The sequence below is a fragment of the Nylanderia fulva genome, unplaced genomic scaffold (genome assembly GCF_048542155.1).
Source record: "Nylanderia fulva isolate GAGA-0341 unplaced genomic scaffold, ASM4854215v1 Scaffold4, whole genome shotgun sequence".
NCBI lineage: Eukaryota > Metazoa > Arthropoda > Insecta > Hymenoptera > Formicidae > Nylanderia > Nylanderia fulva.
In genome coordinates this window covers 6927176-6951271 of record NW_028190476.1, presented here as the reverse complement: position 1 = coordinate 6951271, position 24096 = coordinate 6927176, and the positions used below count along the sequence as shown (strand labels likewise).

Here is a 24096-nt window from a genome sequence, read left to right as displayed (position 1 = left end):
TTTACAGCTTTCGGGAATAAATTCAGACGGCGCTGTGTGAAAATCGTGCGTTTTTCTCCAGGAGAAGAGGAGTTTGTTGAACCCTTGCTGCGCTTGTCATCGTATTGCGTTTTCCGTTTTGCCGTTCTGAAATCATCTTGGTAATTAACGAGTGCGGATGCATACAGAGGAAGGCGTGTTATGTGACGTCTTATATGCGTGCAGTTGAGACTCGCGATAAATGGCCAACTCGCAGGACGCGATCGACTGGGAAGGTACGCATTTGACGAGGAAACCCTTTTACTTGTGTTATTATTCTCGACCTTTTGTTTACATTACGATACATCGCGCGACAGTTTCTTTCGAAAGATATACTCCTTTTATTTAGAACAAACGCGTTCTTAATTAGACACTTGACGTCATCTGCTCAGCTGTCGCTCATGTTTTCGTATATTGCTTTATTTTTATCTGTCATTGCATTAGTAATGCAGTAATAATGCACAATAATCCTTATTTCTTTCCTTGAAAAGAAAACGCAATAATTCGCAATAAATAATTAGATAAAATTCATAAGCATACAGCATACTCGTTTAAAATTTTAATATTGAATATAAATAAATGCATGTAAAAAGAGCAGATTAGATAGACAAGAATATTTTTTATACCTTACATAAAAATTGCAAGAGAATTAGTGTGCGAGACTAATGTTGCCGGATGTTGTAGATCTCAGGAAACAGGCAAGACATCTGGAAAATGAGATTGATGCAAAATTAGTGGCATTCAGTAAGCTTGGTATAAATACAAGTACTAGACATGTTAACGCAGATGAGATTCCTCTTTTGGATGAGGAACAAGTATTTGAGAACATGGCATCGGAGATAGAAACGCTACTTTCCAAAGTAGGTTCTTTTCTTTCTTTCTCTTCTTTTACATATATCTTTAAACAGTGTAAACATATATTAATGATACTATTTGATACAGTTACTTTTTATAAATGAGAGGATGAGCGAATTACAACCGAATGGAGCAGCTATGCTGCATACGATGCAACGTCACAAGGAGATATTGAAAGATTATAAATTGGAATTTAACAAGATTAGAAATAATTTTATAGCTAGGAAAGACCGCGAGGATCTACTAGGCAGCGTTCGTAAAGAAATAGAGTAAGTAAAAATTGTCTGTTATTATAATTGTTATATGACATGTAATTTTGCATCGATAAAAATTAAATCACACTCATATCTATTTTATATAGCAATTACAAAAGTGCGGGTGGATTGAATCGACGAGAAATGTACCTCAAAGAAAATCAACATATTCATAAGTAAGTCTCAATCTTGCTTGATCAATGATGCTGAATAAGATTTATATTTTATTAATGTTTTATGTCAAACATTTTGTTTAGTATATATTACTATAATTTTTAGCTCCGATCGGTTGATTAACGATCAAATAAGTATAGCCATGGAGACGCGAGATCATCTGATGTCCCAGAGACAAGCGTTCAAACGTATACGAACCAAATTCAACGATATCTCCAATCGCTTTCCAGCGGTGAATAGTTTATTGCAAAGGATAAATTTACGTAAGAGAAGAGATTCCGTCATACTCGGCCTCGTTATCGGAGTTTGCACATTCTTGATGCTCCTGTATGCCTTTCATTAGACAAGATTCATAGCAATATAAAAAAACTTTTCGTTATCTAATGCTTATTTCAATGGAATATACATACATGTAACAATCATTTCAGTGAAATATGCATATACTTTAAAAGATATCATTGAATTTAATAAACATGGGGGATTAGTCTTGGTACATATAGGGTGTGCAAAATTCACGAAAGCCAGTGTGCAAAGAAAAGTGTATAGTTTTTTTATACTGAAGTGCAAAATGTGAAATATGCGATATATAAGTAGAATTTTAATCTATCTTTTAACATGTTAAGTTAATAAATGTTAAAATATATAATCTGTTCTTAATTGCACTTTTTAATTATAAAGATTTAGCTTATGTAGATTTAATTCCGTTTTAAGGTAGGAAGAAGACACACAATTAAATCACATCTTTTTTGCGATTAACTTTTTTATCTTATGAAAAACTAGGACAATTTTCAATACACTTGGACATTTTGCAGTAAAATCATTGTATTATATTTCATATCTGTATAAACCAATATTTTTTCTGCATTGTGTAACACATCTAAAAATAACAAAAAAAGAATTGAATAATTATTTGAACAATGTTTTCATAAAAGGGAAATTGCATATTGTTGATCGACCGATTTCACAATGCAGAATAGTTGTTTAACAAAAAAAGAAAAGTTCTCAGGCGCGAAAGATAGATATTATTTTGAGTAAGAATTAATGGTTTTACGTACACAGAGACATTTATACATATGCATATATACACGCAGCACTCGTTCGACTTGTCATCCACGAAAAAAAAAACACAGCACGTTACAAAAGGAATAACTCACTAGAAAGCGCGACGCCTGTTTCCACGTGCACTAGATACCAGATTTATAAGTCGCGCATACAAAAATAGGAACTTAAGCGAGATAATAATTGTTAAAAATATCGAATACAAAATTTCGTCTACATCCTAAAGTTTTACAACTTTCAGTATATACATTTCGCATTTCACTTTATCAGCATATAATCACATCGTAAAGTTTCGCTGTCGAATTTCATCTCTACAGATGATCGCATCTTTGAACAGAATTTAAACTAAACACAGAATTCACATCTTCGAATCACGCATCTAAGTCTACGGTTTTTTTTTGTGTATTTTGTTAAAGTAATATGATAATAATTAATATCACGTATTACAAATAACTGATAACGGCTAAGAGAATTAAACTTATGATATAAATCTCGCTATATTGCGTTTTCTTTTTCTTTAATTATTGTGGAAACAATGATCATAAATGGAGAATATATATAAATATTGTACAATCAAATGTGATGCTTTTCTTTGTTTAATCTTCTTTATAAATTCCTCGTGGCGCAAAGAACCGTGGAAACAGGTGAAATGATGATGAATATCTCTTTCTCTCAGACGCATTACGCTCTTAAGAATTAGCTCACTAAAATAAGGATTCTAATCACGGATTGATTCTAACAACTGTTTCGACAGTTCACTCTACGCTCTAAAAGTCTGCATCTTGAAGTTTCTATCATATTAGAGAAGATGGATATATCATTACGCGAGGCCTATATCATTACTAATTCTTCCTCGAAACTTCGCACATTCGTTCAAAAACTCGTTCAGACGTACAAACAAACATCTACATATATTCAGTGTACATACAGGCCGCACTGGTTACTAGTATATGCATTTGAATATAAATATATCGGCTGTATACGTTATTCGATCTAATTCTTTTTTCTTTTTTTCCCCTTTTAAGGCTAATTAGTTATAAATGGAGATCGTCGAGAGACGAGGCATCGTCTTGAATAATTTCAGAAAGTATCTCATCATTAAAGTTACATTATCGAGATATACATCACGGAAGTATTATTTAGCTTCACGTTTTATTTCAATGCGTTTCACGAACAAATATATAAATTCAACAGCTCAAAAGAAAAATATTAATTTGTCTATTAAGAAAAATAAAATTCTCTGCGAAAGATATCTAAATTTTACTTTTGCTTAAACATATATATTTATATGTTATATATAATTAACATATAAATATATGTATGTTATACATAATAATTTATAAAATATGGTAGTAATTTAATCAACCAACTCTAGCAAATTAAGTGATCTTTTTATTCAATATTCACTGTGAATATTGAATAAAGATCACTTAATTTGCCAGAGTTGGTTGATTAAATTACTACCATTTTTTAATTATCATCTGATGACTTCAGTTTTTTACATCTTTTATAATAATTTATATGTTATATATAAGATATACTTATATGTTAACATATATATTTATATGTTATATATAAGATATACTTAATGTGTGTTTAAATTTAGAACTTGTATAAAATTTAAGGTAAGTAGTTACCCATTTATGGAAATGTAATTTTTCTTACGCATAGTGATGCAGAAAATAAAATTGACATAGTTAATGAAAACCTCCTTTTTCAACAAACTTGTTTTGTCAGAATAATAAAAAAAAAGAATAGAGGACGCATATAACTTGGCACTTGCATAGCGAGTAGCGTCTCTCAAGTTCTACAGAATAAGAAAAACATAAGCACATTTATAAAGTAAATGTGTAGTGTCATTTACACCTCGTCTCCCTACATCTGGATAATATTAATAGTTTTCGTAATTGTAGGTGTAGGTGTAGGTGTAGGGATGTGTGTGTGTGTGTGTGTATGTGTGCAGCATTAGTATTAATATTAGCAGCAATTTATAGTGATAAAGGTAGCTATGATAGCAACGGTAGCAGTAGCACACGTGTAAAATTGCTTCTTTCCAATTAATTAATCGATCGACCGATCAAATAAAAACGAACAAACTCAAAAGCTATCGCGTATACATTTTGTTTTCGAACGAGGCTGAAAAAGCTCGAAGTGTCACGATATTTTCGATCAATTCATCCTGTCTTTAACTGAATATCTACTGGCATTTGTGTTCCGATGAAAAGAATCGAACTTGTCAAATGTTGCTTAAAAAAATTCGCTTGTCTAGGCTAGTTTAAATAAATTCAATGAACGCATCTTGAATCGTATGTTTTGAAACTTCCCACTGTTTTAAGCGAGAAATGCGTTCCCTATGCGTTGTCCAGTTATACTTCTCGTGTTTACTTTAGGGCACAGCCGAAATGAATGGAATCTGTGTTCGCCCTACTGTACGTCTGCTAAAAAATCTCATCGATGAAAATATTATAAGTAACGGCGACGACGTAAAAAATAAACTTCCTCTTCCTGGCGTGATAGAGAGAGGGAAAAGGGAGGGCGCGTATGTATATATCTAGAAGATAATAAAAGAGGGGACTAACTACTTAGAAATCTACATTGGTATACGGCGGGTGAACGCTACAATTTTCACGATTGCATGAGAAATAAGTAAAGCAGCAAGTTGTAGTCTCGGCTTCGTCGGTTAATTATGGAAGCGTCTGCTCGTACTCGTTAACATCGGACAGCAAAGCGGCGATTATTGCCGACTAGTAGATTCACTTTGGAATCTATTTCTTTTATCAACGTGTCGAAGGTTCCAGTAATACGCCTGATGACGGTTGTACAATTCGCAAATTCCTCTTGTTTTCGCGTTCCAATAAAAGATTTAAGAAAAGAGGGGTTGTTCTAAAGTCGCGGCATAATAGTCTCGTGCCGACAAGCTTGCTTGGTCCTATTCATGCCTCTAAGATGATTAATTAGATATTAATTCGAGAATACTCAGATGAGGATCGAATAATTTTACATGTACGAATTATTTATGCGCTTTTATACACAGTCTATAATTATCAGGATTGGGTAAGTTAATTATTTTTTTATTATTTCAGTTACGTTAAAAATTGCATGAACAAAAAACTAATTCAGTGAAAAGGTAAGATTAAATATAAACTTAAGATAAATCAAAAGTTAATTTTTAAAAATATTATTTATATTAAATTAAAATGTCATAACTTAAAAGCTTTTTAATTTAATATTTATTTTTTTAATTCATATAAAATAACAAATTAAGGAAATAACAAAAATTTTTATAATTAGAATTCTAGGGAAAAAACAAACATTTTTATTTATTTCATAATTTTTGTAAGAATGACACATCATATAATAAAATTATTTCTTATTAAAATTTCTTCTTAAAAATTTAATTGTCCAATGTATAAGATTTAAAAAACAAGCATTCAGAGAAATGAAAAAAATGTTTAACTTAGGAAAAAAGTAAATAAGTTTAAGTTCAAAAATAACTAATTTAAGTTGAAAATTAACTGCTTTTAAATCAACCGAGCTAAGTTAAAAGTATTAACTTTGTCACTTTTTGATTGAACTAATAACTAGTTACTACCTAATCTTGATAATTAGAATATTTGTGGATAATTAGAATGTTGATAATTAAAATTTGTCCAAGTGATATCTTACCCTTGATACGACATTCAAAATGTCATTTCCTCCGTATTTTCCGCATCGGAGGAAAGCGCTTGACGCAAAGCTTCCATGCAAGACTTTGGAATAAGCGTCCCGACGATTTTCAATCCTTCATCTATCACAGAAAAATGAGAAATTATCATTTCTTTAAGGCTTTGCCGGAACAATCATTTCGAATCAGCAATTTGCATTGTCGCAACTTACCCGTTCGCAGCCTTACAACTTGCATCTTAGAATTATGTCCGGATCGTGCAGCGAGCACGTTCTCCACGCGGCTCCAAACGCTGAGAACCGAACCGGCTAATACATTATAGGAACGTCTTCTTAAGCCCACTTCGCAGTCCATGAGTCCGAGAGTAGCGTTTTTACAATTTCCACTCCAGTACGCGTGCGAACACGTAGTCACGGAAGCCTCGTACTGTTGCGTCCAGTGCGGCTCCGCCTCGTCGGAGCTAACTTTCTTATACTTCTTTTCTAATTCACCTAGAGTCTCCTGTCGTATCTGCAGTCCCGTGTTGGGCCTACAACGAATGATTATTTAGTTTCACAATGTTGCTGGTTATAATTTCAGACTCCTCACTGCGAGCATGTTAGATTGTGACGTCAGAGAGAGAGAGAGAGACAGAGAGAGAGACAGAGAGAGAGAGAGAGAGACAGAGAGAGACGAGAGAGAAGAGAGAGTGAGAGAATCATTTTTTTTTCGGCTTGTTCTCTCTTGCCTTCCTTCATCTCTCTCTTCTCTCTCTCTCTCGTTCCTCTCTCTCTCTCTCTCTCTCTCTCTCTCTGGCTCTCTCTCTCGTCTTCTTCTCTCTCTGCTCGCTCTCTCTCTCTCTCTTTCTTTTCTTTGCTTTTCTTGTTACGTTACTTCTCGCTCTCTCTCTCTCTCTCTTCTCTCTTCTCTACTCTCTCTCTCTCTTATCTCTCTCTACTCTCTCTCTCTGTCTCTCTCTCTCTCGCTCGCAGACGAGGAGAGAGATAGCGATAGCACACTTTGAACTATCTTATATCCATTTTTATTCCCTTTATAATCAATCGACATGATCAATAACAATATGACAGACTCTGAAATCACGATCATTTTACAATTGTTGACTGATTGTCAGTTAAGGCGAGAAGCCTTAAATTATTGTACAAGGTGTTTCATAGAAAATTGCTGAAACTAATCAGCCGTTATTTTTTAATGCATGCAGTTATTGAGAAAACAAAATTTGTGTTGAAAAAAGGAAAGTCTACAGTTTTTAATAGATATAAATAAAAGGTTTGTATACTAGTTTATTTTATTGATAAAAAATAATGAAAAAAGTGCTAATAATCGCATAAACTAATGATAAATATTTATAACAGCGCTAGATTTAATAGCGGCTATTAAAAGGATTGTCAACAACATTAAAAATGACATGTTAGAAAAAGTTTTTACAAGTTTAGCACTTTTTTCATTACTTTTTATCAATAAAATAAACTGGTATACAAACATTTTATTTATATACATTAAAAACTGTAGACTTTCCTCTTTTCAACACAATTTTCGGTTTTTTTTTTTCAATAACAGCATATATTAAAAAATAACAGCTAATTAGTTTTAGCAATTTCTTATGACACCCTGTAAATGCACAGTTTTAAGCAATTTATACCTGTACACCATATAAAATTGATCCTTCTTGCTCTCCTTCTTCTTGCTGTCCACTGCAAGCGCGAGAATGGCCGTCTGTTTGCCATTGCGGATTTGGTGGCTCAGGTAGAAGCCCTCCTTCGCTCCGGTTAATTCCGCGCACTTGTCTGTAGCTTGGGCCCAACTCATGCCGCGTTCCACATGGACCACGTGCAGCTCCGTGGGCGCCTTGCCGGTCGCGTGCTTCCGCAGGAAACGGTACAATCGCACTCTGTGGACGTTCTCGCCCGCTGTACCGAGATCGAGGATGCCCATGTCGAAGCGGCCGGTCTTCTTGGCCTGCGTGATGATGGCGTTGAGCGTATCGGTGAAATATTTGAACAGACGATTCTGCAGATCGACCGGCATGCCGAGAATGCGATTTAGGAACTTCGACATGTTGTTGTAGTCCTTGTCGAGCGTCAGCACACCCGGTGTGCTCTCGCTATTGCAAATCAGACCGACGCCCACCAGCGCGTCCGCCACGTCTTTGAAGAAGTCTCCGTGATAATCTTGAGGCGATGGTACCAATGGCGCTTCGTACCTGAAAATATAATTTGAAATATATAAATAATATAATAATATATATAGATAAATATTTATACAGGGTGTCTATTACTCAAATTTTGTAAAAAGTTCCCTGATCTTTCTGGTTTTTTCATTGAAAATAGAAAAATGTGTAGCTTTATAAAAGTTCCTTCATTTTATGCTTTTTAAAATTAATTTGGATCATAATAAAGTACAATATATCATTATATCCAAACGCTAAAAATATATGCAAAAATTCACCCTATTATATTCAGAATTTTTAAAGAGATAATTATTTCGGTGTACTTCCGATCGATACGAACCCCATTATAGTCTTCATCGTCGCTTCTAGCGCTGCGCGACCGTACTTGTTATCAATATTGAACTGCGAAAGATCCCGAGTCTCCGTCGCGCGACGATCGCCGTGCGTTAGTGCACCCAGACTCTCCAGACGCTTTGCGACGATCGAGGCGAATCTCCTTTCTCCAGCTAAATCCGATATAAGAAATATATACTCCGGCGCGTTGACTTGATTCGATCGGTGCGTTCGTCCAAATTGCTGTATCGCTCGGTCCGCGCTCCACGGCAACTCCAGCGTGATATGCACACGTCGCATTTGATTCCTCGCTCGTCTGTCGCTCTGTAATGATATACCGCTGCTGGCCGCTTCGGAAATTATCGCTACAGTTTTCTCTCCATCCATAAACCTGTAAGCAAGACAAATATTTGTTAGTTCAAAATATTTGACCGAAATCATTGACTGAAATACTTTGACTTGCGTAGACACGTTCATAAAGATTTAACGAGCTGATTGTTATAAGAAATAATATCTTATATCAGTTTTTTTTTTAAATTTGTTAAAACTTACTAAGTTAGAACATATATATTTATCAGGATTGGGTAAGTTAATTATTTTTGAAAACTGAGCTAAGTTAAAGTTAATGGGTTATAAAATTATTTTAGTTACATTAAAAGTTGCATGTGAAGAAAAAACTAACTCAGTTAAAAGTTGAGTTGATTAAATTGATTTGTTAAATAAAAAATATCATAACTTAAAAATTTTAATTTAATATTTTACTTGTTAATTTTTTCTTTATATAAAATAACAAAAGTTTTGTTTTTAATATGGGAATGTATTATTTTTTTTGTAAATAGAATTATGTAAAAATAAAAACTAATAGTACTTTATTTATTTTATAATTCTCGTAAGAAGAGCATACATAGAATCTATCTCTTATTAAAATTGATTAATGGTCAAATGTTTAAGATTTTATAGAAAAAAGAAATAGAATTCAAAGATGAAAAAAATTATCTTAAAAAGAAGTTAAGAAGTCTAAGTTTAAAAATCACTAGTTTAAATTATAAAAATTATGACATTTTAGATTAATTAAATCAAGTCAAAAGTTATTAATTTTTTAAAACTTTTGACTAATTAACTAGTTACCATCCAACCTTGATATTCATATAAGAATTTTTGTTTGATACACACCTCTGCTTTTCCGTCAGATTAAGGGTTTCCAAGGGAACATCTACTTCTGATCTGGACTCGTATTGTATTGCACCATCCTCCGTTTGTACGACGCGACCTTTTCTACCCGTCATCTCCGCGACATTCTCCGGCCCACCAAGCTCGTCTATCAATTGATCTAGCGTGTTTGGTGGCAATCGTTCACCAAGAGTCTCTATTTGCGATAGCAACTCTTCCTTCATACTACAAGCCCTCTCGATAGCGTCTCTAGGCGGAGCCTGATTATGGGTCACACTAGTATTCATATTACTGCCGCTCATCGCCGTGTCACCATTGCGTTTATTTCTGTTGCTGGATTGCTTGTGCACCAACATCGACTGGATCTTATCCTGAGTGCTCAAACGTTTCTTTGCCGGCTTCTTCTGTTTCTTGCCCTTTTTCTTTCGCCTGTCCCAAGGATCTAAAGACGTAAAAAATAATTGTGAAATTTTGCTGTGATTACATACAATGTAACTCATTAAAAAAAGTATCCAAATAAAAAAGAAAATAGAAATTTGTGCAAAATTACCAGCATCGGAATCGCTGTCACTGAAGAACGGATTAAAATCGGAACTGACATTGCTCTCTTCATCGGTATGATGATCGTCTTCGCTCTCGCTGCCGGTTAATTTAAACTCCGAACCGGAACTGTGAGCGCCGTTCCTATCTTCGTCCGATATCTCCTCCTCTGACGACCAGGCGCGCACTTTTTTCGATGCACGCTGCGCCGCCTGCCGGATTGGTTTCCTTTTACTACCACCCGCAGAACCACCAGCATCCATGTCGTCATCTTCCAACTTGAGCTTCGGTGGTTCTAGACCGAGAAGACGCTGAATGCGATTGCGATCTGGAGCGGGAAAGTGTTTCTCCACTAGAGTTTGCAAAACACCCCTGGAAATTTCGAAAATATTATTATTATTAGATAAAGATCAATTAATTTATATTAGGTCTGTTTTTTCAGCTGAACTGGTCGCATTAGTTCAGAGCTTATCTCTTTCCTTCCAATGTGCAGTGTTGTGCTTAGATGATTTTAAAATTAGCTAGATAAAGACGAGACAAAAATAAATATATAAATTCATCTTAGGTAAGATGACGATGATTTTGTTTTAAATATATCTAGATAAAAGATAAAATAATATAGCGATTTCATCTAGATAATTTTTAAGATGTAATTAATGTAAATTATAAAAGGGATCTAAAAATATGCATTTTTATTTGTAAATTTTTATCGCTTACTGCTGAAGTTCTATTATTTAAGTATTTTTATGTGCTGTAATTATAAACCAAAATTATCTGAAAATTATTCTACATAATTAAAAATAATACTTTTTTCATCTAAGATCTTAGGTAAGATATATAAAGATAAGATGACGCTAAAGTTTCATCTAGATAATCATCTATATAATTTTATTTAGATAGTAGCAAATACTGCCGATGTGGAATGGAAAAGAGATATGAGAAGAACAGACCTATTATAAATTTCTTTTCTCGTTTAAAATGTTACTGACTTCGCCGTAGAAACGAAGTCGCTGAGTTCACCGTCGTCCCGTTCCAACTGCTCCAAGGTACGCGCCTCGCCGGTAGACTGCAGACCAATCACTACGCATTTGCCGCATTTAACAGCCTCGCGAGCCACAGACACCGCATGCTTCACCTTCGCGGCAATACAAAGATACTTGAAGAAGCGCTGATGCGACGACCAAAATTGGCCCCACATTGTCTTCTTCATGCGATTCTCCGCGTCTATTAGTTCCGCCGCCTCTTGAAATCTCTGCATCGCTTGCACCCACTAGAGCGAAGTGCAGATTATGAGAGTATTTTGTGAAACAGCTTGTAGAAGCTTAGATTTCTCGCACGCGGACAACTCACCAATCGCACCGAGTGATCGTACACCTTGGTGAAGTCCTTAGAAAGGGGTACCTCCTCGATCTTGAAGGCAACGCCGTGGAAACTCAACTGCCGAGCGATGTACATACCGCGCAGCTTCATGTCCATCGCCACGATCTCCATCGCGCCGACACCGCGCTTTTCCACGGCGGTGATGAAGTCGTTGAACTCCGAGAAAGGCGTGCCTTCGCCCCACATGCCTAATCGCACCATGTAGGCCATGTTACGAGGTTCGGAAGCGCCAGTGGCGCTGGCGTATACGACTCTAGCCTTTGGAAGTTTATTCTGCAGTTCTAAGACCGTCAAACCTGCAAAACGTTTTATCATCAATGAAATATATAAAGTCAGCTATGTAGATGCTCTAAATATGGTGCATCAAACATTATTTGCTATTAACCTGTCTTTGTAGGTTTTGAACTTCCGGTAGGGCACAGATTTTTTGCACGGTGACATTCGTCAAAAATGATTAGACCGTCGAAATCTTCACCGCACCATTGCAACAGCTGCTTCAACCGGCTCTTGTATTTCCCGCCACTCTGCGACGATTCGCCGATTAATGCAGAATACGTGCTAAAGATCACGCCTTTCTTCACATTGCCATTTACAGCTGATGAGATTTTTGCGTACTTGAATTTATTCAATGGATGTACCTGCAAATAGATTTATTCAATTGCAATTGTGTTGTATATTACTATATGTTTAATTATTTTAAATTATTAAAATATATGTAATATATATATTGATTGCAGATATTAGAACAAAATTAGAATTTGGACATTAGCATCCCAATATCAATATATATTTTTAACGATATACATATATTATATATTGGGGGTCAATTGTGCAATTTTTTCTAAAGTGGAAACGTGAAAAGTGAAAAATTTTCGCCAATTACGTATTGATTTTAAAAGAAAATCGATGTGATTGGAAGAAATTTTTCACTTTTTACATTTTCACTTTAAAAAAAGTTACACAATCGATGCCCTGAACGTAATTTAATATTAAAATAAAGATACATACTTCGATTTTAGATGCACCTATATCTTTTAAGTCGCGTTCGGCGTCATACTTGAGATCATTCGACACCGATACCCAAATGGCACGTTTTCGGCTTTTTAAGTAATTCTCGAATATTATGCCGGCTATAGTTCTGCCTTTACCGACACCCGCGCCGTCGCCGATGAGGAATCCGGCACGCGTTCCATCGGGCAGCAGATGCTCGTGCTGCTGAGAAGCGTACGTGATGGATTCGAGTTGTAGCGCAGATAGCGCGCCGGATCGTATCGATTCCTCCGGTATGGATACTTTGTACCAAACATCCGTTGGCTCGACGCTCGACAGGGATGCTGTTTCGACAACCGGGTCCGGATGCTTCCGCCCGAGCTTCACTGTTAATTACAGATTTACAGATTTTAATTGAAAAAAAAGCAGTGTGCAAAAAACAGGGTTGAGAAAGTTATTTTGTTAAAGTATCTAGTTACAATTATAATAACTCGAAAAGTAACAAATCGTTACTTTTCAGTTACTTTTTTTGCAATGACTTTATATTATATTTTAAATGTAATAATGTATTTCAAACTAAATTATATATTACACACTTGATTATGTGCTACATTATTTTTTATGCAATATATTACAACTGTATCAAATTTAAAATGAACATATATTTAATATATTAAATTAATAATTTGTAATAAATTAACTATTAAAAAGCAACTATTAAGTTACTAATTATAAAAAAAAATTAAATTACAGTTATGGCAAAAAAGGAACAAAATTAAGTTACAGTTACCAAAAAAATTTAACTATAATTGTATAACTTTGTTATAAGTAATGAGTTACTTCTCAACCCTGGTAAAAAGAAAAAAAATGACATACGTTTCGTCGGCATATAGTCTGCATAAGTCTCAGCAACACCCATATCTTCGTCATCTACTTCTTCCTCTTCTGGTATATTTGGCTGCATCATTTTTGTCGGATCAGCTGCATTCATCCACATTTGTTGTACAGTCTTTCCTGTGATAAAATTACAAATAGTATGAATTTGCTTCTTGAATTGTGCTTTTAATGTCCAAGAGGTCTGAGCACCTTTATCAGCATATTGTAAATACCTGAAAGGCCTGGCCAATTAGGATTAATTCCACTTTGATTAAGCATCTGAACAAGTGGATTAACCCCCATGTTCATCCCAGACATGCCCATGAAGCTACCCATTAAAGCATTTATATCCATGCCTAAGGAATAATTAGTATGAATATATAAATAATATTATATAGCGATTGTAATTTGCTGCTATTAATTCATTTAATACAATAATATGGCTATTTATAAATGCAATATATTCACATGTTATAAATATACATGTATAACGATGTATCTAATCACTCAATATTATTTTTATAAGAGGATAATAAAGACACAAAAAATCATGTTATGTAACATGCAAAATAGTACTAATTAAAATCAGAATAAGTTGAATTAAATAATTATATCAAGAAAACTTGATAGTAATTTATATCAGTTTTGTATGTACACAGGTGATATTCATACATACTTTTATGCAAATCAAAATCTTTAAAAACAAAGTCATGAGAAGGAAATTTGTTTTCATGTAAGATTTCTCATCTCGGTTATTATAGTTAAAAGATATAAATTTAAAACTAAATTTACTTGATTGAAGAAAAGCAGCAGGATTAAATCCTGCGAGGGAAGCTAATCCAGGTGGGAAACCACCACCATATCCACCAGCTCCTGGTAATTGATTAAGTTGATTCATTTGGTTCGTGTTAACAAATCCTGGAGAATTGCCTTGAGAACCTCCTACATGCACCATTTCATAACCTGGTGTCGCAGTCTTTGTTACTAATCCTCCGGGAATTTTGTTGCCAAATTTTTGGTTTAATTCTAAAAATAATTTTTGCAAAGGATATATAGATAATATATTGAAATAGTAAAACTAAAATAAAAGATTTGCCTTTAAATATTATAATATTCAATTTACCATTTAATGCCCCTTGTGCTTTTTCCAAAGGAAAATCTGTTGCTGACAAATCTGGCTTTTCATCTTTGATATTAGCAATTCCAGCGGCGGTTGCAAGATCTTTACCTCCACCTAATACAAATTGTTTCTTTAAGTAAGTTTTGAAACATTGCTTATATAAAATAGTTGAAACTTGTATAAATCTTACAAATAGACAATTTTACAATAAAAAATATATATATATATTTATAATTTACCAGGTACTTCAATTTTATCAGGATCTTCTTCATCATCAAAGTCACTCCCACTGGTATCATCACTCACTCCATCGTCATACTTTTTTGTTGCCTATAAAAATATGTTCTTCGATTAACAGATATCTTTTGATAAATCATAAGAGCAAATATCAAATCAAATGCAACGTTAAATCAGAAGCATCTATCACAGAGAAACTATTGATTCATCTTTATTAAAAATGCATGGTCTGTAATTTAGACCAAAAATGCAAAATAAATACATACATATATAAGAACAATTAATTAGTTTGTTTCATAATACAATAAATCCAAATAACATTTTTTGTCAGATGCATGTGCCACAAATTTGAAGTGACAAAGTATCTCTCACAAATTTATTATAATATAATAATCAAAAGCATCTACAAAGCACTCTATAATCTACCTGCGATCGCAGAGAAACTATTGCATCATCTTTATTAAAAATGCATGGTCTGTAATTTAGACACAAAAAATTCAAAATAAATTCAAAATAAATACGTATATATATATATATAAATATATATGAATAATTAATCAGTTTTTTTTTTTTTTTAACAACACACTAAATTTAAATAACATTTTTTATCAGATGCATATATCACAAATTCGAAACAATAAAATATCTCTCACAAATTTATAATAATATAATAACATTAATAAATTACTGAAAATTCCGTAAGCGTGATAGCTCAACAGCACAAAAAAGGCATGTCTTTAGGTTAGTCATATAGATAAAGACCAAGATACGCGCTGACCCTTGATTAGGAAGCGCGTAGTCCTTTCAACATACTCTCAGAAAATCCATCTCTCTCTCTCTCCTTCTCTCCCTATCTTTACATTTTTTATTTCGGCCTTTGTGCCGTCTCGAGGACAAAAACCCACCATGACTTCGCGAAGCGTGTTGACTCGTGATCTCGTGTATCTTGTCACGACGTGCGCCGGTTCCGGGGCGACGGCGTCGAGGACAGTTCCTTAGCGCGCGGACACGCACCTGGTGCCGCCGGGACGTGGATACGCGGACCCGGAGCGAAGCGAGCGAGTGAGCTTTTTTTTTCGGCCCGATCGAGAGGAGAGTCGAGAAGGTGCGCGTGCTGTCGCATCAAGCTAGAAGAGCATCGCCGGCGAGGACGACGATTAATCCCCCAGGAGGCGACGAGCTACGACGTCGACACGAGCCGGGTCATCCCACGCGATCGTCGTCGAGAAGGGCGCGCGCGATTCACGTCGTGAGCGCGTTCGCTCGGCTGCCGCCATATTGCTTCCCCCACGCCTGCCTGTCACCTCCCCCACGTTCCAGCGCGACCGACGAGGGTACAAAAACACGCGCCCGCTTCCTCGCGCATGCGCGAACGATCAGTTCGAAGTTATTCAGATTTGAATCTTTTTTTTTTATTTTTTATTAATTAGACAGATCGTCAATTAATATTTAAGTAATTAAGTAGATAATATTAGTCATCTTCTTTTTTTATCTTTTCAAGAAGGTAAAATATTCACATTTGAATCTTTTTTTTTTTTGATTTTTTATTAATTAGACAGATCGTTAATTCAATATTTCGTCAATTAATATTTAAGTAATTAAGTAGATAATATTAGTCATCTTCTTTTTTTATCTTTTCTTGTACATTTTATAATCAACGACCTCAAAAACATTAAAGTATGCATTATCCGTTCAATTGCTGCACTGCAAAAGTGATTTATTGGCGTTATAAAATATGCGGATTTTCCGCCATGAAGCACTTGGTCAGTTTTATTTGGGCGGATTTTTCCGTCATTGACACTCAAGAGATTACAAAATTGATACAAATAAAAAAAATGTCAATTATAAACCTGGCGCTGCTAAATTAAAATACATGTTAAAGTTAATTTTGAATTAATTTTTGTACAGCCAATTTCTTCAGTTGAAAAAAATTGAACAAAAGATCGTAATGCGCGAAAAATCGCCGGGCGCAGCGCGCATGCGCGAAGAAGCGGCTCGCCGACCGCCCGCTTGATGACGTTTCGCGCCGCCGCCGCCAGGCGGCCGACGCGCGCTGTTGCCGGATCGTCCGGCGAAAATGTAAGGGCAGATTCGTAGGGCGCGCGGCGAGCCAAAAAATTGCCGCGTTTTCGCGACGTTTGATCGCCCGGCGATCAGCGCGAGATTCGTTTTTTCGCGCCTCCCACCTACTTCCGGTTTTCTCCTCGCTTACGCGACGAGCAAAAAAGCCGGGAACGTTGTCGGAGACGTAGATTTCCGTAATTGAATGTTCTTACGATGACCCTCCCTCCCGCGCCCTCGGAATTTTTAAACAAATAGCACGCATTCCGAAAGCCCATTCATGATGAAACACAGGTTTCCTTTTTCTTTTCTTATTTTTTTTTTTTCGTATCGATATCGCAAATAATAGCGAGGATTCGTCGCGAGATGATGAAAGGCGAATTTACGAGGGTGTGAATTAAAAATGCAATTTAAAATGCAAATTTGCGGAACGATTTTTCGGAATCGTGGGTTTTTATTCGTTATACTCAACGTGGTTGTATACGTACCATTTTTTATAAGCACACGAATCCAAAATTTAGAAAGACGTTCGTGTTTTTAGCACGATAATAAAATAAAAGCGATATGTAAAATCGCCGAGCGAAAGATCGAGCGGCGATCAAAGGTTGTTTTTTCCGACGATGTTTTTCACGTTCCCTTATTTGTTCACAATCACATGTATCCACGATCGCAGTGCGACTGTAGCACCAAACGACACACGAAGGTTTCTGCACAGTCATCGATCAAATAGTCATTGAAGATGGCGAACTGCGCGAAAATTCTCGCGCCCTCTGCCGGTGAACATAAGAAACGATGATCCAATCAAGCATGGACTATTTTAACTATATAGAAAATAATAATAAAATAATTACAATAATAATAATAATAATAATTTTACAAAGTAATAATAATAATAATAATAATAATAAAAGTAATAATAAAAATAATAATAGTAATAATAAAAGTAACTTAAATTCCTACCGTAAAATGTATATATGGACGTGAAAAATGATAAATTATAAAATTGATATCGCAATTTAGTCAAAATAATGTAGAGATTATATCGAATAATCGCGCAGAAAATAGAATATCGACGCTCCCTTTATTATCCTACCTCGATAATCTAATTATCCACCGAGTCTGATTAATTAAAGCCGCGAGCGATATATCGCGTATCACGTAATGTTACGTATACCCGGGTACAGAAAATGGCGACGGCGGATGTCGTAAGTCTGGCAACGTCGCCGCCTGCGTGCTGATCGTTAGATGATTTAAAGTATTCGCGCTAAAAAGAAAAGAAGCCGCGTCGAGCGGAATCCGCGCGAACGCCCATTAAAACCGTTCGATCGCGAATCTCGACGTCGCCGATCGAAACTCGGCGTTGCCGATCGCACGAATAATACAAGCATCCCGCGGATGGGTCGCCAAACGCGACGCGATCCTCGATAAATTCGGTTTAAAAAATAATAATGTCGACGCTCGAGAGTCGCGGCAATCGATCGCGCCGTAGCGTTCCGATTAGGGGCGCGACCGCGCACGCGCCGCCGCCAGCGCCGCCTGGCGGACGCCGCGCGAACTAAGTACTGTCGCGCGACGGTTTCGCGTCTCTCGCGATACATTTTTTATCTGTCATCAATTTTCGAGTGATTTCGCGCGGAAATACATTTATTCCGGTTATTCTCGACTCACCAGGAGAATGCAAAATCTCGAAATAATTCATAAATACTCGACGTGACATTTAACGCTCCGAAAGATCAGACGAAAGAGCGTTATATATCATTTCCGCCGTGTCTAATTGGACGTCGCGTGCAACATGGCGGCACATCCGGCGCTTGCTTGTATAATAATTTAGACTCCTTCCTGAGAGAGAGACGGACAGACAGAGAGAGAGAGGAGATTGTAACCGTTCGCGAATCCTTTTCGACTCGACGTTTCGCAGAAAATCAAATATTCGGAAGTCGAGGAGACGCGTCCGAATTTTTGCTGTCACGTCGCGTCTCGTCGACGCTGCTGCGTTATTTCGCTGCCATCCGTCCGTGGGGGAACTGCGCTCGGCGACCGGTGGTTTATCATGCACAGGACGACCCGGGCATCGTCCCACCGCGTGGGAAACCGCGCCGAGAACGTCGTCAAAGGTGAGGATGCGTCGGGTTGCGTTCGTCGACATTTTCACTCAGCATTTCGCGCTCAGCCGGTCGGCTAAGAGGTTATCGTCGCGTCTCTTTTTTTTCGACGAACCTCGCTTCCTCTCTCTTGCTCCATTTTGAACGCTAACCCGTAGAGACGCCCCCGCGTAGAGACTCTTCACGACGACGACTCCGCCGCGAAGTCTCTCCTCGCCGAGAGGACTCGAGCCTCGAGTTTCTCGACACGGCTGTGTCTTAATTGTTAATGATGGTCCTCGTCAAGCTGCGCGATTTTCGATAGAACCTCGGACTAGAGCGTCTGGGTTAGATTCTAAATTAACGTGGAGTGCGATAGTTTAGGATGTCAGTTTTATATGGCAATTTGTTTATGGAAATATATGTGAGATTAGAGTTTCGATCGTATGGCATTTTTTCTGAACTTGTCATTTTCTTTTCTTTTTTTTTTAGAGTTTTTAGAAATTTTATTGTGACTTTATAAATATATATTTATAAATATTATATATATATATATATTTCCATTTTCTTAAATTAGCAATTGTATTTTTATACATTTAGCCCCTTCTTAACATTAGTATTTACAAAAAAGTCATACTCCTAATACCTAAAACTGATATTTAATATCGATTTTAATATTCCTTTTTTAATTCTTATATATTTTAATATTATGTGTATGTATTTTAATATATAACATTGCTTTATTTATTATATTTATATATATTTTTTATATAATTGTTTAATAGTACATATATATTGCTTTCTCAAGTAAAAAAAATATTAATATAATAAATGAACTACACAGGAAGATGGAAACGTGATCTAGAAAAAAAATGTAAATGGTTGCCTTAATTGCCCAATTGTTTTGTTAACAATTGTTCTTGTTAAGCTGTATGATTTTCGATAGAACCTTGAGCTAGAGCATCTGGATTAGACTCTAAATTAACGTGGAGTGCGATAGTTTAGGATGTCAGTTTTATATGGCAATTTGTTTATGGAAAAATATGTGAGATTAGAGTTTCGATCGTAAGGCATTTTTTCTGAACTTGTCATTTTCTTTTCTTTTTTTTTAGAGTTTTTAGAAATTTTATTGTGACTTTATAAATATATATTTATAAATATTATATATATATATATATTTCCATTTTCTTAAATTAGCAATTGTATTTTTATACATTTAGCCCCTTCTTAACATTAGTATTTACAAAAAAGTCATACTCCTAATACCTAAAACTGATATTTAATATCGATTTTAATATTCCTTTTTTAATTCTTATATATTTAATATTATGTGCATTTTTTCTGAACTTGTCATTTTCTTTTCTTTTTTTTTAGAGTTTTTAGAAATTTTATTGTGACTTTATAAATATATATTTATAAATATTATATATATATATATATTTCCATTTTCTTAAATTAGCAATTGTATTTTTATACATTTAGCCCCTTCTTAACATTAGTATTTACAAAAAAGTCATACTCCTAATACCTAAAACTGATATTTAATATCGATTTTAATATTCCTTTTTTAATTCTTATATATTTTAATATTATGTGTATGTATTTTAATACATAACATTGCTTTATTTATTATATTTATATATATTTTTTATATAATTGTTTAATAGTACATATTATATATATTTCTTTCTCAATTAAAAAAAAATATTAATATAATAAATGAACTACACAGGAAGACGGAAATGTGATCTAGAAAAAAATGTAACAAAGACTGTATCTTTGCCTGTGCAAAGTAAAGATGTAAACTCACCTGTGAAAAAAGAGAGTAAATTATTTGACGCTGACAGTAAAACTGTGTCAGATAGATCTAATGTAACTAAACCACAATTTATATTGGAAACGCATAAACCCTCTACAAATACAATTAATTCTTATCAAGTAAGTATCTCGCATTAAAATCTGTAAATCTTTTACATATAATTGTACTTTTATAAATATGCATGTAAATATATAATACTTATTATGAAATTACTGCAGCATCATTTTATTTGTTTCAGAATTCAAATGTGGAAGTTACAAAGGGGAAAGGTCCCATGTCACTTACGCATTATTTTTTTGGAAGTGCACAAGTTGTTTCAAACTGTGAAAATGCAAAAAATAAAGTCATCTCTGCCGTAGAAGAATTCAAAACTGATGGTATAAATCATACAAATCTCCATATCATACTTGATTATTCTCTTTCTAATTCAATTTATGATACATAAAAACTTTTATCTTAGAAACACCGGTGGCTGTTCCAATTCATGGGCCATCTACACCGCATAGAATAAATATGCCATCGGAAGATTTAAAAGAAGATGAAAAAGCTACAATTACTACCAACGAAAAGCAATCTGTGATTACATTACTTAATTACCCATTGCAAGATAAGAAAAAATCTGCCACACGTGGACGTAAAAAAGGAGTATCCAATCAATCCAATAATCGTTCACTCAAGCCGCGGGGCGCTGAAACAAATCACTCGATTACTGACTACTTTCCAGTACGTCGTAGTGTCAGAAAAAGCAAGAAGGTTGTACTAGAGGAGAAACAACGTGATTTAGAAAATAAAGTACTTTGTCAAGTAGAGGAGGGCTTAGAGGTAAGAATCCATGTAAAGAAGTTGTACAATTGTAATAATATCAATTTAAACTTTTATTAAATATTTCTGCAAATAAGTTACAATTTATTTCCTGTTTTACAGGTGAGATGTTTTCCGGGTAAAGGTCGTGGTGTCATAACAACGCGAGAATTTGCTAAAGGCGAATTTGTAGTTGAATATATTGGCGAATTGATTAATCAGGGGGAGGCGAAAGAGCGTGAAAAATTATACGCGCAAGATCAAAACACTGGGTGCTACATGTATTACTTTCAACATCGTAATCAGCAGTATTGGTAAGCATATCTTTAGAGTTTGATTAAATAATTATTCTTTATGCGAAAATATTGCATAATCATTTTAATTGAGATAGAAAAGGCATAAATGTTGATATATTATTTATAATTTCCAGTGTTGATGCAACAGCGGAGACTAAAAAATTGGGCCGGTTAGTCAACCATTCGCGAAATGGCAATTTGATTGCACGAATCATCGAGGTCAGTTCGACACCGCATCTTGTACTTACAGCGAAAGAAGATATACCGATTGGCGTGGAGGTTTCATACGACTACGGAGATCGAAGTCGCGAAGCTATTCGTCATCATCCATGGTTGGCATTATAGCACTTTCCATTTCGTTATTTATATAACATACATTATATTGTATAAAAGAAATTTTCTTATTTATGTTCCTCTTATGAAGGAATTTTATATATATAGACTATGCTGAATTGTGTACAAATGGTCTTCGAAAACAAAATTGCAGCCTAGGAATTTAAGAATTGGATATGCAATTTTGTAAAATGCTTCTATGCTAGTAAATTCCAAATACTTCTTTTTACATCACTTTACGAAATTAATTTGTTTGAATAATTGTAAAGATGTTTTAATTCTTAATCATTTATTTTTTCTTACATCAAAAGTGAAAAATGATGATATTTCATTGTAATGAGCTTCCTCAATGCATAATACATCATTAGACGTTCTTATTGTTATCATATTCGATTTAATTTGCTTTTAATAATAATTTTTAAAGGTTTTGAAATTTTTGAATTGTCACTCAATATGTTTAATATAAAAAAAGCAGTATTATTACCAATTAAATTGGAAATTTTCGTATTTACTCTTTAAATTATAATGAATTATAACAAAGTGCTTCATCTAGTTTCTGGTTGAAGCATTTGTGATATACGTGTGTGTGTGTGTGTGTATGAATATGATATTCTCTGCTTTTCTCTTAAAAAAAAGAAAGTATATATATATATATAATCAATATGATTCACAAATTTTTTGTTGAGATATTTACGCAACACAAGCTTTGAATTCTTGCAAGTACTTCACTGCCACATATTTAGATGCAAGAATGTTCCCTAAAACAATTATACAATAATGATATGTATGAGTAATATTTCTCAATCGCATATATTTTTTTTAAATGAAAACACTAGATAATAGGAATGCTATCGTTTCATCATCGATTATTTATAACATAAATATGCATTATTATTTAATATTATGATATTGCTTGTGTACTTTTACATTATTGTTATCAGCTATTCTATTTTTGAATTCATAATTAAGCATGCAGTTTTTCTAAGAACAATTAGTTAAAAAACATCTTTTTCATTTCTCTTCTGTTATACTTGTTTTCAAATTATAATAATTTGAAAACAAACATATATAAAATATATACACAGAAAGGGAGAGAGAGAGAGAGAGAGAGAAGAGAAAGAGTAGAAATAATTTTTAGTAAAAATTTTTTATTCTATTAGGTAATTTGTTGATCATATTCATTGCACTTATTTGTTATAGATTAGACTTTCGATCATTTCGCACATATACAAAAAATAACATATTGTTAATAATCATAAATTTGTATATATAATAGTATTTTATTTATATTTATTTGTTCTTAAATTTATAAGCGCAACTCTCTTTTTAGAATATGTCAAAGTTTAGTATTTTTCCAAAGGTGACTATATTCCTGATACTTTGCAGTTTAATCAAAAATTGCTATTTGTGTTCTATAAAAAAATGTATGTATAGTTATAGAACAATTGTGAAGGACATTTATTGTATAAGAAAAACGTTGCATAAAAAGATTCTGCTATATCAAAAAAAAGCATTTTCTCTTGTCATATATAACTTTTATACGATATTTATAGTGATAAAATGCACCCACATGAATCTATAAAAGGAAATTAATAATGCGACTGATAAAAATATATTAAATATAAGTAATTATTAAAAATGTTAATTTTAATTATTAAAAAAAAATATACAATAATTGATAAATTTTAACTATAAAGGAAATTAGGAATTTTATATTATGTATATAGTGTATATATTATGAATATTTATATAGTTAATTTTTTTTAAATGTAATAGTATATATATATTTCATACAGGGTGTTCCATAGGAGATTGCTGAAACTAATCAGTTGTCATTTTTTAATGCACCCTATAAGCGCATGATATTA

At 34.2% G+C, this 24096-nt stretch overlaps 3 protein-coding genes across 4 annotated transcripts; 2 read left to right on the top strand and 1 right to left on the bottom strand.

The window, feature by feature from the left end:
* Positions 1–34: 34 nt before the first annotated feature.
* Positions 35–3347, top strand: Gos28 (golgi SNAP receptor complex member Gos28). The gene is made up of 5 exons (XM_029311415.2): positions 35–254; positions 703–878; positions 961–1142; positions 1235–1303; positions 1407–3347. The coding sequence occupies exons 1-5, from the start codon at positions 221–223 to the stop codon at positions 1642–1644; spliced, it is 699 nt and encodes a 232-aa protein (XP_029167248.1). The 5' UTR covers positions 35–220; the 3' UTR covers positions 1645–3347.
* On the bottom strand, positions 2106–17586 carry sno (Protein strawberry notch). Of its 2 annotated transcripts, none has more exons than XM_085485835.1 (17): positions 17387–17586; positions 14840–14930; positions 14604–14714; positions 14273–14506; positions 13714–13836; positions 13481–13618; positions 12623–12990; positions 12000–12252; positions 11585–11910; positions 11224–11504; positions 10245–10606; positions 9698–10136; positions 8532–8915; positions 7664–8224; positions 6237–6553; positions 6027–6147; positions 2106–5301 (listed from the first exon to the last, which is right to left on the bottom strand). In XM_085485835.1, exons 1-16 carry the CDS (start codon positions 17387–17389, stop codon positions 6041–6043), a joined length of 4098 nt encoding a protein of 1365 aa, XP_085341961.1. In that variant the 5' UTR covers positions 17390–17586; the 3' UTR covers positions 2106–5301; positions 6027–6040. The 2 variants fall into 2 exon arrangements, with proteins under 2 accessions (XP_085341961.1, XP_085341960.1); XM_085485834.1 differs by lacking the exon at positions 17387–17586 and adding an exon at positions 15743–16137.
* An 866-nt stretch (positions 17587–18452) lies between these two features.
* Set8 (SET domain containing 8) lies at positions 18453–23855 on the top strand. Its single transcript, XM_029311355.2, has 6 exons — positions 18453–19012; positions 20712–20917; positions 21037–21175; positions 21259–21620; positions 21723–21913; positions 22030–23855. Exons 1-6 carry the CDS (start codon positions 18949–18951, stop codon positions 22238–22240), a joined length of 1173 nt encoding a protein of 390 aa, XP_029167188.1. The 5' UTR covers positions 18453–18948; the 3' UTR covers positions 22241–23855.
* The last annotated feature ends 241 nt before the right edge of the window (positions 23856–24096 follow it).

Coding starts and splice junctions, on each gene's coding strand:
- Gos28 (XM_029311415.2), top strand. CDS start 221: ATGGCCAACTCGCAGGACGCGATCGACTGGGAAG. Junction 1,143..1,234: donor AGCGTTCGTAAAGAAATAGA/GTAAGTAAAAAT, acceptor TATTTTATATAG/CAATTACAAAAGTGCGGGTG. Junction 1,304..1,406: donor GAAAATCAACATATTCATAA/GTAAGTCTCAAT, acceptor TATAATTTTTAG/CTCCGATCGGTTGATTAACG.
- sno (XM_085485835.1), bottom strand. Junction 12,991..13,480: donor AGACTATATGCCGACGAAAC/GTATGTCATTTT, acceptor TGTAATTAACAG/TGAAGCTCGGGCGGAAGCAT. Junction 6,554..7,663: donor CAATTTTATATGGTGTACAG/GTATAAATTGCT, acceptor CATTCGTTGTAG/GCCCAACACGGGACTGCAGA.
- Set8 (XM_029311355.2), top strand. CDS start 18,949: ATGCACAGGACGACCCGGGCATCGTCCCACCGCGTGGGAAACCGCGCC. Junction 20,918..21,036: donor ATACAATTAATTCTTATCAA/GTAAGTATCTCG, acceptor TATTTGTTTCAG/AATTCAAATGTGGAAGTTAC. Junction 21,621..21,722: donor AAGTAGAGGAGGGCTTAGAG/GTAAGAATCCAT, acceptor CCTGTTTTACAG/GTGAGATGTTTTCCGGGTAA.